The sequence below is a fragment of the Lethenteron reissneri genome, chromosome 11 (assembly GCF_015708825.2).
Source record: "Lethenteron reissneri isolate LAM-NWPU_2019-01 chromosome 11, ASM1570882v1, whole genome shotgun sequence".
NCBI classification, from domain to species: domain Eukaryota; kingdom Metazoa; phylum Chordata; class Hyperoartia; order Petromyzontiformes; family Petromyzontidae; genus Lethenteron; species Lethenteron reissneri.
The window spans coordinates 4,667,299-4,683,911 of NC_083789.1; the positions used below are offsets into that span (position 1 = coordinate 4,667,299).

The following is a 16,613-nucleotide window of genomic DNA, read 5'->3' on the forward strand; positions in this document are numbered from 1 at the left end:
AAGGGTAAAAACCCAATTATCAACGTTCATCCTACAAAATCTCCCCTGTACAATAATATGGGGTAAATCGTATGGGTCGACAGGAATGAGGACATTCTATATTTGAAGCTTTCAGTGACTGCAAGGATTCATCCTCTTAGGTTTTTTCGGTAAAGTCACGTAGGTAAAAAAATAATAGCAATGAAAATAAATCAATTAAATCACGACGTGTCAGAGGCAACACAAGTATCCGTCTTCAGGGTGGGACCGTCACAGCCAAATTTACTGTATCAAATGAAGAGAAATCCAAAAGACAAGATCTTGAATCTGACTGCCACATTTAGATAAGCCCCTCCCCTTAACCAGTATTTTAGAACTTGTCTTTTGGATTTCTCTTCACTTGATACAGTAAATTTAGCTGTGACGTTCCCACCTGAAGACGGAGACTTGTGTTGCCTTTCGAAACATCGTGATTTAATTGATTTATTTTCATTTATTATTATTTATCTACGTGACTTTACCGAAAAAAACTAAGAGTATGAATGAGGACAACCGGCGTATACTGCCTTTGTTTCTGCGGTTCCGACCGCAAGCCCAGGTTGTCGATGCCTGGCTATTTATTTAATGTTTTACCTACGCGACTTTACCGAAAATAAACCAAAAAAAATAGTATGAATCCTTACAGTCACGAAAACTTCAAATCTAGAATTGATCCCTGGCTATCCGCGACGAAAGGGCCCTCAGGAGAGAAGGGCTCGTGTCGTTTTGCTATTCCTCCTCCGTTGAAGAAACGCAGACCGCAGTGGTTCACCGTATGGTCCATATAGTGTGTGTAGTGTGACCACAATCGTGATGGAGATGTGGGCATCTGCCTGTTGAGATTGTGTGTAACGTCCTGACCACGTGCCACCCTGCTGGACATCTGTGAAGTAGAGCGTTGTAGCTCATCGGATTCCTCTAGTATGAATGCATATTCTGATGTATGGTGAAATTTTTTCGCCACCGTACGTAGCCAACCGTGCTAATCGGAGGTTGACGGTCACACCAGTGTCTTCGATACGTCAATCTCATAAGCAATAATCAATCCACTATTGGATGCAGTAATCCCCCCACAACTCGAACTGATACGACCGTTGAAGATGTCCCGGCGGATACTTTAAGCACAGAGTCAGATGAAGCAGCCGCACTCAATTTACGAGTTCACCACCTGATGAAGCTCAAAGCGATTTGAAAAGCCTTAAGCCAGCGGCGAGAGGAGCTGTATCGATCAGAAATTGATCGATCAGAATTTGATCGATACCATGGCACGTACAAATAACGTCGTTGTACAATCTTGTCGGGTGGTGGAGGGTGAGTTAAAAAATAATTGGCAAGCTACCACGTGGCCTATCCAAAGACAAATATGGATCACAGTACTGTAACGCATTGCGGCTTAAACGTCCAATGGTAAGTGAAATTCTATGTTGATAATAATCGTGCAAATAAATAAATCAACAAAACCGCTTTAAATAGCAAATGTAACGTTTAGCTTTCTGAAATAGCACTTGTTCATAACTGTTCCGGTGAAAGGGTTGACATTTGATATTTAAAGCACACCAGCACGTCCTTTTCGCTTTAGAAAAAAAAACTATGTGGCGCATGCCAAGGTGAAAACAAAAAAACGCAACATCAGTAGCACACAAGCGACGAGACACGAGGTGGCGTGCACCTGAAGAAATGCGCCGAGTGAAATGTCATCCAAAAACCATCGGGCATTTTAAAACACAGCAAATCCTTTAACCTTGTTCAGGGTGCATGCAAGGATGTGAAATTATGTTTAAAAAAAATAGTTTCAATGTAGAATTCTGCCATAGTGCCACGTTGATTTACAAATATAATTAAGGCCTATTTATATTCAGATGCATTTGCAAATGTCATCTTATAGCTGGCTAAATGCCCTCCCTGTGAAGATATACAGCTGTAAAGTGTTGCATTGCATTTTTGTTTAGCTTGGTTGTAAATTCTCTGGGAACGTACTATGAAATCTGACACAAGACACAGCTTACGTGATCTACTGTGGTTTTTAAACATATACTGTATGGCAGTGAGGCACAGATGGCTCATTTTATTGCTGCGCGCAATGGATGATTTCAATGCAGTGCAGTAATTAATAATTGCATAAACTAGTGAATTACTAGTGCGAGGAACATAAAGGCTTGTGTATGTTGACTGCCAGTTATATTTTTGCGTAGGGCCGCAATATGTTCAGGAGCTAAGTGCTAATGTCGAGGTCTGCCTAGCAGTTTTGTTTTTTTATTATTCCACAAGAGGGTTGGGTGCTTAATTCAATGACAAAAATACGCACGAGCAACACATTGCTCGCATTTCCTGTGCCATCATTGATCGCGTGACTGTGGCGCATCCATAACCGGCACGTGGATCGTGACAGGGGCTTGCTTTACGAGGCAGAACAGATGCTGGAGTCATAAAGTGCTGTAGCATTTCATCAACATAATTACGTTAGGAACGGTGCCAGGCTTCGAGCGCAGATGGCAAAGTGTTCGAAATCTACCTTTCAAATGATTCACTCCGAGGTGTAATTCGCACCCCCAGTTTCTTATGGCATCCGTTTTCAAGCAGCCTCCGTCTGGCATCTTCACACTCGATATCTATGGCAATGCCTTGTTCATTGTATGAGCATCATCAGCAGCAGCAGCCATGATTAATTCACTGCTGGATGAAGTCCTTCTCAAGTTGTCACCATCTCTCATGATCCTGCGATGAATAATGGATTTGTACGCGTATTGAACTTCTTTCGCACCGTACGTAGCCAACCGTGCTAATCGAAGGTGCGATTTCATTGCTCCATCTCCTGGGTAGACGTAACTCTCCGACACATTCCGTTCTTTGGCTGGCACAGATATTTCTCCATCACCGGTCGTCGCCCCTTGCATGAACAACGCTTCTGTAAACCATTTAACAATTTACAGCCCTTTAACGTGAAGTTATTTGAAATTGCTGCCACCACTACCAACGTTTAAACCGATGTAAAAAATATTTAATTGGGCAAAAGTAAGTTCATAAAAAAAACTAAAAGTTTCCAGCCTAATTAGAAGCATTTAGATCAAATATGGAAAGTAATGTTCAAATATAGCACAGGCTGAAAATTCGATACCAACATTTTGATTCAAATCGCTGCTTCGTTAATTGCATGCCTTCTCAGACTATCATATGTTGATTAACTGACTAACCCAACCGCTAATAGGCATTGCATATTCTCAGATTAATGTATACGATTATATATTAAGGGCCGTCCATAAATGACGTCACGCACCTAGGGGGGGGGTCAGACATTTGTGACGTCACATCAAAATGCGCAACTTTAAATAAATATAGACAACACGTTCTGCTTGATTAAATAGACGTTTTAATAAATGTTTTCTCCTACAACATCAGAGTGCAGCGCCACATTAAATACGCACTACAATGACAATCGTTTAAAGCGATTTGAAGCATGTTTTATATTTTGAGGGGGGGGGGGCAGAGCTTTGTGACGTCATATTTGAGGGGGGGGCAGAGCTTTGTGACGTCATATTTGAGGGGGGGGGTCTGACTTCTTGTGACGCCGTGTGACGAAGGGGGGGGGGGGTCAAAAATCGTCAAACATCGCGTGACGTCATTTATGGACGGCCCCTTAATGCCCCTCTGATATTCGCGCCTGATCGGCTCACAGGCATAACATCACCGTGGTCTCTTTAAGACCAAAAACGGGAAGACTTCTTCACAATCCTGGCAGATCATGGCTTTATTTTGGTGATTTCAAAAAGTGTATTGGTTTATCCATGTTTGTTTGTTGTAGTACAGAGTTAGACTGATGGCCTTAATCTAAGTTGTCTTGTTGTTGTTGTTGTTTGACTTGCATCCCACTGGGATGTTTGCACACAGCGTTGGTGTACGGTGTTTTTTCCTGCAATATGTTGCTGTCTTTTCTTAGATTTTCTGTTTGCACTTAGTCACATATTCACTTTAAGATGATTTTTGTTCATGTTTTTGTTTTTTGTTTGTTGCGGTTGCACCCGATTCAAGAGCCGAATGGCTCACAGGGCTATACCTAATAAATGAACTTGAACTCGAGATCGCCTGATGAAGCTGGTTGTTGTAATCACCAGCGAAACGTCGTACTCAAATTGCAAACGTTGTGGGCTTTGTTGAAATGACAAACTTGACTAATTGGCTGTGTCGGGTGGCGGTGGGTTAACGACACATTCATATTGACACGATCTAACCCCAAACACCTTTATTATGAGCAATACATTACCGTATAACCAAATCTTATCCCGAGCGGCTCCAATCCGCTCTCAATAATGTATTGTGCGCCTATACTTATCAGTTGTATGGAAACTAAACCATGCCCGCGAGTGGCTCCTATCCGCACTAGGGAATAAATTGTACATCCATACTTATCAGTTGTATGAAAACAAAACAATGTCCCTTGTGGCTCCTATCTGCATTAGGGAATGTATTGCATATCAATACCTATCAGTTGTATGGAAACTAACCCGTACCCCCTAGTAGCTCCTATCCGCACTATGAGAATTAATTGTACAGTTCATACTGATCAGTTGTATGAAAACTAAACTACCCAGTACCGGCTCCTATCCACACTAGAGAATACAATGCACATCCATACTTATAAGTTGTATGAAAACCAAACAGTGCCCCCTAGCGGCTCCTATCCGCACTAGATAATTTACCGCGCGCATACCTATCCGCTCTATGGAAACCAAACGGTGCCCCCTATCCGCACTAGGGAATGCAATCACGGCTCTGGGCTCATCATGGCGGCCTCCTGGCGGCTGGGCTCGTGTCTGCTGAGGGCGGTCGCTCTGCGGGGTGAGTCGAAGTCGTCCTTCTTCACAGCCACTCCGCATCTCTCCCCCGCTCAGAGTCTCTCGCTCTCCGCTCGCGGCCGAGGGAGAAGACGGCGCTGCCATCGTCAGTGGCAGCGGCTGCGGCCACAGAATAAGGCCTCTCCCTGTCTGCGGGCCCCCCTTCTCCTCCTCCTCCACGCCTTCGTTTGACCCCTTGGCGTGCTGACTGAATGATTCTAGATTTGCTGAATGATTCTAGATTTGCTGAATGATTCTAGATTTGCTGAATGATTCTAGATTTGCTGAATGATTCTAGATTTGCTGAATGATTCTAGATTTGCTGAATGATTCTAGATTTGCTGAATGATTCGAGATTTGCTGAATGATTCTAGATTTGCTGAATGATTCTAGATTTGCTGAATGATTCTAGATTTGCTGAATGATTCTAGATTTGCTGAATGATTCTAGATTTGCTGAATGATTCTAGATTTGCTGAATGATTCTAGATTTGCTGAATGATTCTAGATTTGCTGAATGATTCTAGATTTGCTGAATGATTCTAGATTTGCTGAATGATTCTAGATTTGCTGAATGATTCGAGATTTGCTGAATGATTCGAGATTTGCTGAATGATTCGAGATTTGCTGAATGATTCTAGATTTGCTGAATGATTCTAGATTTGCTGAATGATTCTAGATTTGCTGAATGATTCTAGATTTGCTGAATGATTCTAGATTTGCTGAATGATTCTAGATTTGCTGAATGATTCTAGATTTGCTGAATGATTCTAGATTTGCTGAATGATTCTAGATTTGCTGAATGATTCTAGATTTGCTGAATGATTCGAGATTTGCTGAATGATTCTAGATTTGCTGAATGATTCTAGATTTGCTGAATGATTCTAGATTTGCTGAATGATTCGAGATTTGCTGAATGATTCGAGATTTGCTGAATGATTCTAGATTTGCTGAATGATTCTAGATTTGCTGAATGATTCTAGATTTGCTGAATGATTCTAGATTTGCTAAATGATTCTAGATTTGCTGAATGATTCGAGATTTGCTGAATGATTCTAGATTTGCTGAATGATTCTAGATTTGCTGAATGATTCGAGATTTGCTGAATGATTCGAGATTTGCTGAATGATTCTAGATTTGCTGAATGATTCGAGATTTGCTGAATGATTCTAGATTTGCTGAATGATTCTAGATTTGCTGAATGATTCGAGATTGAATGATTCGAGATTTGCTGAATGATTCGAGATTTGCTGAATGATTCTAGATTTGCTGAATGATTCTAGATTTGCTGAATGATTCTAGATTTGCTGAATGATTCGAGATTTGCTGAATGATTCGAGATTTGCTGAATGATTCGAGATTTGCTGAATGATTCTAGATTTGCTGAATGATTCTAGATTTGCTGAATGATTCTAGATTTGCTGAATGATTCTAGATTTGCTGAATGATTCTAGATTTGCTGAATGATTCTAGATTTGCTGAATGATTCTAGATTTGCTGAATGATTCTAGACCTTGATACTGTACAGCAATCGTGCTGTGACGGTTACACCTGAAGACGGAGTGCTTGTGTTGCCTCCGAAACGTCGTGATTTTTATTACATTTTTTATTTTACTTTTGATTAATTTACATTTTTTACCTACGTGACTTTGCCGAAAAAAACCTAAGAATGTGCTGAATGATTTTAATTTAAACGAGACGCGTTTGGAAAACAATTGTATCGATTCGCAGGTGTGACGCCTAGTTACGGAGCGTTGTTGTTTCTGCGGCTTGCGATGAAATGTTTGATAAACTCTTTTGCATGCGAGATGTGAAAGGTACCAGCAACGGCTTCATCCAGCAGTGGATTGATCACGGCTCATGATGACTAGCGATAGGCGTGTGGCCGAGTGCCAGTCAAACGAGCTCCGCTTGTCCTGAGCCACTGGTGGAAATTCCACGTTCCTATGGCGGGAGACTGACTCCCCCACTTTTGACAATCGCAGTTGACATTCCACCCAGCGAGCCGACTCGCAGTTGGAGATGCACTGGGACCCGTAGGGGGTCATGGGCTCTGGGTGCGAAGTCAAACAGGGGTCCCCATTTCATTTCTTCCTCAAACAGGGGTCCCCATTTCATTCCTTGCATCAAGGGCCCATGCCAAACAGGCACTACACCACTATGGTAGCTCAGGGTTTAAAAAAAATATAATTGAACATTTGAATTGTCGTTCGTTAACATTGATTGCCATTTCATTGTTTCGTTCACAGAGGGCGTCTGTGCGGCTCAGCGATGCCCCAGGTCGCTCTTCTCCACCGTGACCCTGGGGACCCTGACCCCTCGGGGTGCAGCGGTCGCCCCCGTCGTCACTCAGCCACGGCGTCACGGCAGCTTTTTCAACAAACGTGAGCAATAGTTGCAGCAGCAGGAGGGGACGACTGGTGCAGTTGTGGTCAATTCTAGATTTGAAGCTTTCGTGACTGCAAGGATTCATACTCTTAGTCCTTTCGGTAAAGTCACGTGGGTAAAAAATGAAATGAAAATTAATAAAAATAAAATAATAAAATCACGACGTTTCGGAGGCAACACAAGTCTCCGTCATCAAGTGGGACCGTCACAGCCAGATTTGCTGCATCAAGTGAGGCAGGGATTCCAAGATGCAAGCTCTTAAATACAAGTTAAGGGGGAGGAGAGGGAGGGGGAGCTTATCAGAATGTGGTAGCCAATGAATGGAACGTATCGGGAGGGGGGGGCGGGGCTAAAAGAGAGCACGAGGTGCTCGTAGACGTCGACGTGTTTGTGCGCAAGTCCCTGTTGGTGCACATGATGACGTATTGGAAGGGGGGGGGGGGGCTAAAAGAGAGCACGGGGTGCACGTGTACGTGGACATGCCTGTTGGTGCACATGATAGAAGAGAACGAAAATGCCCTTGTTTATACCAGTGTTGGCTGACAGTTGTGGTCAACCGGGGGAGGGTGGGGGGGCCGAGAGGACTGAACATTATCTACGAGCTGTAATTGCAGTGCTTTCCTAAATTGACCTTAGTGTTTATGCAAGAGCCCCGGCTCTAGGCATAAACATATTATAATGTAAACAAAAACTTTGCTCTTTTTCACCGGTGGGTTTGAAGGATGGTGGCAAGTGTGTTGTCTTGTTAAACTAGTGCCTTTAAAACTGAAAACTACTTACCTGCAGTACCTCTATTTAAATGCACTATCGCAAAAATAATTAACGCTCCTCTGTCAATCATAGTGTTACTTAGTGTGGATTTGTGAACACACTTTGTAAACAGTCCTTGAAATTGTACGCGTTTTCAATGCGCTGTTCATATTGTAATATACCAGTCTACAGAGTAGTGGGTATGGCAGTTTACAATTGTATCGTACGATCCAAAATTGAATAAGACAAGATGGATCTTAAGTCACAGTACATATGGGTGTCAGGGCTTCCAATTACTGGAGACCATTTTTCCAATTGTAGGTGACTAGGCTTCTTGTTACATGAATGGCTTTCTGGCGTGAAGAAACTGGGTATCCGTCTACGCGAGATTGGGTTTCTAGATGCAGATCACTACCTTTCTGACGTGTTTTCGAATTGTACCCCGTGTTATCCAGCACAGTGCCCGACATCATGCCCAACTGCACGCCCTACAACACGAACAAACATCGTACAACTACGCAGCACCACCGCAAAACAACCTACGTACAGTAGTTGCAGATTACTAAGTTTGCAAGAGACCGGGTTTCCGATTGCAAGACACTTTGCGTTGCCACCACTGTGGTTTCACGCTCTTGTCCGCTGGGTTGCAGTGACGGCTGACGAGCTGTGGAAAGGCGTCGTGGCCAATTCGGGGTCGGCGATGCGCAAGGGTCGAGGAAAGAGGGCCAAGCGCAAGTTCAAGAAGAACCTCAACTTTGGACAGACCATCGGGGAAGGTATGCAGTGACTCGCTCGTGCACCGGTGTGTCGCGCTTGCGTGCCATGGGAGCATTGCCACAGCGTTTATAGTTGGGCGCCGCGGTTGCGAGATGTTAACCACCTCGCCTGGTTATGTAGAAGTTCGTGGGTTAATTCCTAACCCCGACTCTTGTATATTTGTGGAGTTTGCGTGGATTTTTCTCTGGGTCCTCCGATTTTCCCCTCCCAATTTAGAATCAACATGCGTTTAGAGTATTTGGTTACTATAAATGTCCAGGTGATAAGCCACTTCATTGAGCTATAATTCATGGCCATGTCACTACGGTCAATACACTGTTGGATGAAGGCCTCTGCATACCACCACCATCTCAAATGACCCACGTGACGGACGTGGTGTAAGGAGGACATCATTCAGCAGTGGATTGAGAAATAGCACTAAATTATCTTCTTGTTTCTTTCGGTAAAGTCACGTAGAAGGGAAGTAACAAAATAATAAAAATAAAACATAATAAAACAATTCTCACGACGTTTCGGCTACAACGCAAGCAGCCGTCTTCAGGTGAAGAATGAGACACTACCAAACTAGGAGCTTATATATAAGCTGCATTGGGGGTTGAAGAGCGCCTTAACAAAAAGAATGTGCATGTGAAGAGGAATTTAGCATATTCATGGAAAATGCGTAGGCGTTGGGCGGGGGGGTGTCAAAGTCATATTATGCCCATGCATTATGCAGGATCAGCAGCAACCAAGGGGGGTGCAGGGATTAGCAGTAACAAAGGAAAGGAATGTTAATGATATGTAGCTGCAGTTACTCAACAACCACGTAGAAAACTAAAGTATAAACTACATAAAAAACTAAAGTATAAACTGCATCGCACCATCAGTATACTTACTATACTCTATAATAAGCTGAGTTACTAACAGCAAGTAATACATTACAATTCTACCTCGTAAAAATTCTATAATATGCTTCCATCTAAACCTTATTCTCTTATATCACACGAGCATATACCGTACTATATACTGCCATAGATAAACCCAACATTAAATTATATACTGTATTGCTGTAAACCAACCTATATCTTATACATTTAATATAACACTATGTATTATTCTACACACCCTAATGTGTATCGAAATGGTTTATTACGTCCTTCCAATGATTGCTGAGCCAGAATCCATCTTCTCGGTTAAAATTGTCTATGTGTTTGTATATGTGGATCGCCTCATGAACGAATCTCTCATGATAGCCAGATGGCTTGCAGAGAACCTCTGTCTTGGAGAAGTCGATATCATGTGAGCCCACTGAGTTGTAACAGTGATCTGCCACGGCTGAGGTGTTTGTCCTACCGTGTTTCAGGTCAGCTTTATGTTCACGGATGCGGTCCGAGACATGTCGTTTGGTTTCCCCAATGTAACTGCTACCACAGAGGCAACTTAGTTTGTAGACGCCAGGGTACTGTATGTCTGGAACCACATCTTTTACAGACGGTACCAGATCACGGATTTTATGTACTGTGTTGAATCGGACCTGGATCTTGTGTTTAATCAGGATTTTGGAGATCTTTTTTGTGACCCCAGCAATGTAGGGTAAGGTGATGGTCTTGAAAGGCTCCTCAACAGGATCCTTCTTGATGGTTGGAGTGATGGCTTTGCGGATTGTATAGTCGGAGTAACCATTTGCCTTAAGAGCTTGGCGTACGTGTTTGAGTTCACTGGAAATGTGTTCATGGTCGGAGATGCATTGGGCTCTATGATATAGAGTCTTGATGAGGGAATTCTTCTGGGATGGATGGTGGTGGGAATCCGGTTTTAGATAAGCATCCGTGTGGGTGGCTTTCCTGTAGACAGAGTGGCTCATTGAACCATCAGGTCTCCTTTTGATTAGGACATCCAAAAAGGGTAGCTTGCCATCATTTTCGACTTCCATGGTGAATCTGATGGCTGGGTGTATGGAATTGATGTGGTCGAGAAATTGGTCTAGAGCAGGCCGGCCATGTGGCCAGATGACAAAAGTGTCGTCTACGTACCTCTTCCATAAGGTCGGGCGTAGAGTGGCAGTCTGGATAGCGTCCGTCTCAAATTTCTCCATGAAGATGTTGGCTACAACCGGAGATAGGGGGGAGCCCATTGGGGTGCCCTCAATTTGCTTGTAGAAGGTTCCATTCCAGGTGAAGTATGTATTGGTTAAGCAGTGTTTCACCAGGGGGGGTACCCCAGCATTCAGTCCTTGATGAACCAAGTCTTCAATGATTGCGATGGTGTCAGGCACAGGTACCTTGGTGAACAAGGAAACCACATCAAAACTGACAAGCAGGTCGTCTGGGGACAGGGCAATCCCCTTGATTGTCGTTTCATTTGTTAAGTTCTTAAGCCAGCTGGCCAGGATTGGGAAAAACCTAGCTCGTTACCCAGGCAACTGGAAAGCACAGACTTAATTGTTACTAACCTAACATTAAAACTAAGAACAACATTTAAGAATCGCAGTAAAGAGAAACATATACATTATCATTATCAGCCACTGCTGGATGAAAACCTCCCCAAGCCATCGCCATATTTCATGATCCTGCAATGCGATATTCTACCTAGCACCGCCACATGAGCTGATTTCATTACTTCATCTCTTTAGCAGACGGTCCACAGGATTACAACTGTCGGAAGGGACGGTCGGAGACCGTTGTTCATGTGCTACTTTGTTTTCATTATTTTGTTGTCCTTTCCCCAAATTTATTCCAATTGTGCTATTTTCAGCATGTCATACGATTACGTATCCCTGAGGAACTTACGCAGTAAGCACTGCATCATCCTGTTTGTTAAACAATTGTCTGATGAAGGAGATCACAACTACTTCTGAGATCCGTTCAAGTGATTTTTTTGTAATCCAAACACGAGGGGGCGCTGCACTTTTCCCACATCTCTTTAAAATTAAAATATTTCATCTGGGAAAACACTTGGTGTGGAACATCTTCCGTGCAAGGATGTCTGGGGTGTCAATTGACACACACACACAGCGCACGCCCTGCGATTCGGGTAATGTTTGTCGCTCACATTGCAGTAAATGTATGCATACTTACATTTTCAGAACCGGCGTTTCGTTGAACGAATTGCAAAACTTGTTTTTGTTTCTCCTCGACGAGCTGTCACCTGGTTGCAAATCAACTATGACGGGTCAATGAAACGAGTGCCGAACGATTGAAAGAACGAGCGATTTTATCGCAGGTCAGGGCGGCTTCTTGTGGCCGGGCCTGAACATGCCGATCCGTCTGGAGGACGGCGTCCAGAAGCCGAGTCGGCGCAGCGCGGCGGAGCAGCTGGAGATGCAGGCCAACATGCTCCTCAAGCGGGACGAGTGGGACAAGAAGAAGCGCTTCCGCTTGAAGACGGAGCGCGGCTGGTCCGGACGCAACTGGGGTGGCATCAGCCTCGGCCCACCCGACCCCAGCCCCAACGGAGGTGGGTGGTGGTGGTGATGATGGGGGGGTGCTGTGATGGATGAAACTTCACATCCTGGTGTAGCCGATCCGATCGGTTTTGATAGGGGATTCGAATCCCTTTTTCCTCTAACGGAGAATTGTGCTCCGGAAGGGTACCGTTAGTTCGAATTCGAAAGAGTTGTGTATGAGAATGACTGTTAAAAACTCTTCCCGTGTTTGAGATTCTAACGTTTCCTTTTGAATGTCTTTTTTTTTCTTTTCAGACACTTACGAAGACTTTGATTCCAGGGTTATCGAGGTAAGCTCTTTGCATAACGCTGCACCCTGCAGTCCGTCGTCTGGAACTCCCATCCCATAGCTGTTGACTCCCTGCCCCTCTCTTCAAGCTCAATATCTTCTTTATTTCGTTTGCCTGTGATGGCCTCTTTCTGCCTATAAAGTAGCATGTCCTATTGGTTCCATGCCTTGGGATTCCCACTGTTTGTGTGTGTGCGCGCGTGTGCATATCTCTGCGTGTGCATCTCTGTGTGCTTGCGTAGGTGAGAAACGTGTTTCACATGACGGGCAAGGAAGGGCGCAAGAAGTCGTGCCGGGCTCTCGTGGTTGTAGGCAACAAGAAGGGCGCAGCTGGTACGTTCTGACGGCAACACACAAGATAAAGATCCCACAGGTAGCCTTTAACTTAAGTTGGGAAAGTGCTGTTGGCGACCACCTATGGAGGCCAACATGGCACACAAGAGGGGTGGTGTGACTAGCACCACGCCCGGCCGCCTTTGTCCCTGCAGTGCTAATGTTTACACAGCACCAGGTCCTCATTTAATGCTTGAGTCGATTTAGCGTAAGCACTGGACCGGTTCAGATAATCGACAACGACTTTGGCCGTAAGCGGGAATCTTAACTCGGGTCGCTGGATTCTTCGTGCAGGGTGCCAATCACCGTGCCACCGCTGCCCACAAAGATGCACGCGCAAGCCCCCGTCATCACAGAGCAGCGCAGCAGCCACACACGCGCTGGGTGTTCGTGCCCAACGGTTCGCCATGGTGGATTGTTACTCGCAGCATTCTAAAATGTTTTCCTCTGCAGGGTTCGCGATCGGAAAAGCTCCGGAAAGGACAGCGGCACTGAGAAAGGTAAAACGGGTGGAATGCTGGGAGAATGAGTGAGTGGACGAGTGAGTTGCTGCATGGGTGATTTGAGCGGGTGGGTGAATGGGTGAGTAGGTGGCCGATGGGATACGATTAACACTCCCCCTCCGAGTTGTTTTTCACTGGTATCTGGTATGTACCTGACAGGTAACGATGCATAGATTCATCAAATTGATTCTAATTTTCGCAAATTGGTATGCTCACATCACTTGAAGGCACACTGGGTCGGACAAAACGGTAGAAGCGAGTCGAAAACTAACGAGGCGGTAAAAACCGAGGCGGATTGAGAGGATCCATTGGCGACCACCGAATTGTCTCAAATCACCGCATCCCTGGGGAGGAGTATCTTTTCCTGCGTTGCGTTATGAGCTCGCTCGCTCGCCCGATTCACCGAAGCACTCCTCACCGCCGTGTCCCTTGTGCAGGCGAAGAACATGGCGATCCACTACCTCTATTACATCGAGCGCTACAACGACCACACAGGTAAGGCCACGCGCTTCGTTGGTATGCATGGACGTATGATAGTATGTTAGTACGTATGTTGAACTTCTTTTGCACCGTACGTAGCCGACCGTTCTAATCGGAGGCGCTCGTCAAGAGAACAACGCTACCCCAGCTACAAGCAGCTGGACAGTGCCACGATTTTGGATGCTACGTTTAAGGCGCTTTAAGCGAGTTTTCTAATTGGTGAAGCATCGAAAACTATTGTCAGACATCACAACACACCCACAGCCTCGGTGTGTATCGAAAATAATTAATAATGCCTTCATTTATCTGGAAACACCTCTCCCGAGTCCCAAGACTTTTATTTCAATAGAGTCCTGCCATTGAGGATGTTTGGCCAATTTTCACCAACTAGTATTTTTGACACGTGGTAGAAAAACAGGGGGTAGCCAGAGAAAACCCGCTCGCACGAGGGGGGTAGAGTTTTTGCACAGATGGATTTGTGAGTCTATTGCCCGAATGCCACGTCAGAGCCCCAAGTCTATAACACCTGGTATTCCCTGGCAAGTCTCTCACCCAAACATAATTACCTGTACAAGATAAGAGCCGTTCGTTTCTTCGGTTTTGTTTTCAACACTAGCAAAGGGGCACGTGGAAGGTGGTCAAGTATGAACAGAACTTTAGCGGCGGAAAGCTGCGTCGTTGTTCGGGACTCGCCCTGAAGGATACCAGCCATGTTAATAAAAAAGCTTTGCCCGTGTCCTCCCTATCCAAAGCTTCCCCCCCCCACCCCCCACCGTGGTTTCACCGCAGCCTAACGTGTTGCATAGCGTTACTGCGTAGCGCCACGCTCCGCGGCATGATATTTTTCTCTTGTTCACACGCTGCCAACCGTCGCAGCCGGTGCAGGTCGCTGCCTCGTTGTGCAAGTTGATGGCTTCATGTTGTGGTGGTGGTGGTGATGTCGTCGTTGTTGTCGTTTTGAGTCGAGCGTTTGACCCGTCCGTCTGTGCTGCAGTTTACGAAAACTTCAACACGACGTACCGTCACACGGCCATCACGGTGAAGAAGATGCCGCGCGGTACGACACTGATTCCTGTGTGCGCGTACATTTTTGTGTGTGTGTCTGTGAATGTTAGTGGGGAGCGGTGGAGCAGTGGTTAGTGCGCTGCGCTACGAACCCAGCAGAGACACGAGTTCAATTCCCACTCACGGCCACCAACACCACTGACTTATCTGAATTGGTCCTGGGCCTCGCCTAGGTCGACTCAGCCTTAATTGTGTAGCTGGTGCGGTGTGTAATAAATATTGCCACACGGGAGACAAAGACGGTCAGGCATGGTGCTGGCCACCCACGCCCTCATGTGATGTTCCGGCCTTCATAGGTATTGCTCGCTGAGAGCACTTTCCCCAGCAGTCTGTTCAGGCTATACGGGGGATCTTTGTCTTTATCTGTGAATGGGAGAAGGGTATTGTATTGTAGGAGATTAATTATCAAAATAACCAATGACCAAATCACCCGGAATGCACTCCAATCTCGTTAGATCCGTGACCAAATCCCAAACCAGGATTGATCCTGAACACTGCTTGCACGGGTGACCACCATGCCTAGCAGGTTGTCGTAGGCTGCTACGGGGCCTACGTTACAGGCAGCAGAGGTCAGTGCCGTGTTGTAATTCTATGCTGGTCCAGTAACCTCTCGGAGCCGCAGCACGGCATGGAGGGACAGCCTCATCCCGAAGTGCATCGGCTGCTGTGCGCGCGTAACGGGGCGGAGTGAGCGGCACGGGTAAACTCAAGGTAGTTGTGGGGGGGGAGCTATCAGCTGTCGACGTTGGCTGTGACGCGTACCCATTCTCCCGGTCGAGCAGGCCAAGGGCTGCACTGCCACCGCGCCATCATCACCATGTGCCGCCTCATCGGCATCGAGGACATGTACGCCAAGGTCACCGGCTCCGTCAACCTCATCAACATGACCAAGGCCTTCTTCCTGGGCCTCACCACGCAGGTGGGAGCACTGCGCCGTGACGGTGTGGGGCGACGATGGCAAGCGGTGCTGGTGGCGGCCATTGTGGTATCGGAGGCGGTGGTGGTAGCGATTGTGGTGGGTGTGGCAGCGATGATGGTGATAGTTGTTGCGTTGGAGATGGTGGTCGTGGAAATTGGGGATGGTGGTCGTGGAAATTGGGGACGGTGGTGGTGGCTTTTCACGTGAAAATGTATGTATTGACGGTGACGACTCCGACGACGATACGCGGTGTGCCCCCGTGCAGGAGACGCACCAGCAGGCCGCCGACCGCAGTGGCCTGCACGTGGTGGAGCTCCGCGACGAGACGGGGCCGCTGCCCGTGGTGGTGGCGTCGCCCCGCACGCCCGTGTCCACCACGCCCCTGGAGGAGGACGCCGTGTCGCTCGTGCCGCCCGACTGGAACGACGTGAAGAGGGCGCACGGGCTCGGCCGGTCCAAGTGGAGCGGCGTGAAGCGCACGGTCGCCTTCTGAGAGTCTCGCGGCCATCGTACTCCCGTCACCTTCCGAGAGCCACGGTGCATACAAAGGGGATTCACTCAAAGATCCGCACAGATGCGTTCCCGTGGCTCCTTGGCATCGCCATCACAAAGGCGCGTACGGAAAACACTGCTGGAAAATGTCGAGTTGGCGATCGTCGCAGGATATCCCACGATCTAACGTCGTCGTCGTTACGCGTCGGATAAAGCAGTCGAGTTACGTGACGGCGTGATGATCGTTGCTTGTGCTTAACGCGTGCAGATTTTATATTGAGAAATGTACATTTTGGACACGATGCTTATATCGCGGTGGTACATCTAAATAAAGAATGTGAAACTTA

The 16,613-nt window shown here is 46.3% G+C and overlaps 1 protein-coding gene across 1 annotated transcript; it reads left to right on the top strand.

Annotated features, from left to right (window-relative positions):
* Positions 1-4,741: 4,741 nt before the first annotated feature.
* MRPS5 (mitochondrial ribosomal protein S5) lies at positions 4,742-16,613 on the top strand. Its single transcript, XM_061549815.1, has 11 exons — positions 4,742-4,851; positions 7,096-7,230; positions 8,635-8,760; positions 11,963-12,196; positions 12,441-12,475; positions 12,717-12,807; positions 13,261-13,307; positions 13,748-13,805; positions 14,785-14,847; positions 15,638-15,774; positions 16,040-16,613. Exons 1-11 carry the CDS (start codon positions 4,797-4,799, stop codon positions 16,265-16,267), a joined length of 1,209 nt encoding a protein of 402 aa, XP_061405799.1. The 5' UTR covers positions 4,742-4,796; the 3' UTR covers positions 16,268-16,613.

What these genes read in the sequence shown, in the direction of transcription:
- MRPS5 (XM_061549815.1), top strand. Translation starts at nt 4,797, where the DNA reads ATGGCGGCCTCCTGGCGGCTGGGCTCGTGTCTGCTGAGGGCGGTCGCT. An exon ending in CGACCCCAGCCCCAACGGAG is followed by an intron (nt 12,197 to 12,440) that starts GTGGGTGGTGGT and finishes TTTTCTTTTCAG; the next exon opens with ACACTTACGAAGACTTTGAT. An exon ending in CAACAAGAAGGGCGCAGCTG is followed by an intron (nt 12,808 to 13,260) that starts GTACGTTCTGAC and finishes TTTCCTCTGCAG; the next exon opens with GGTTCGCGATCGGAAAAGCT.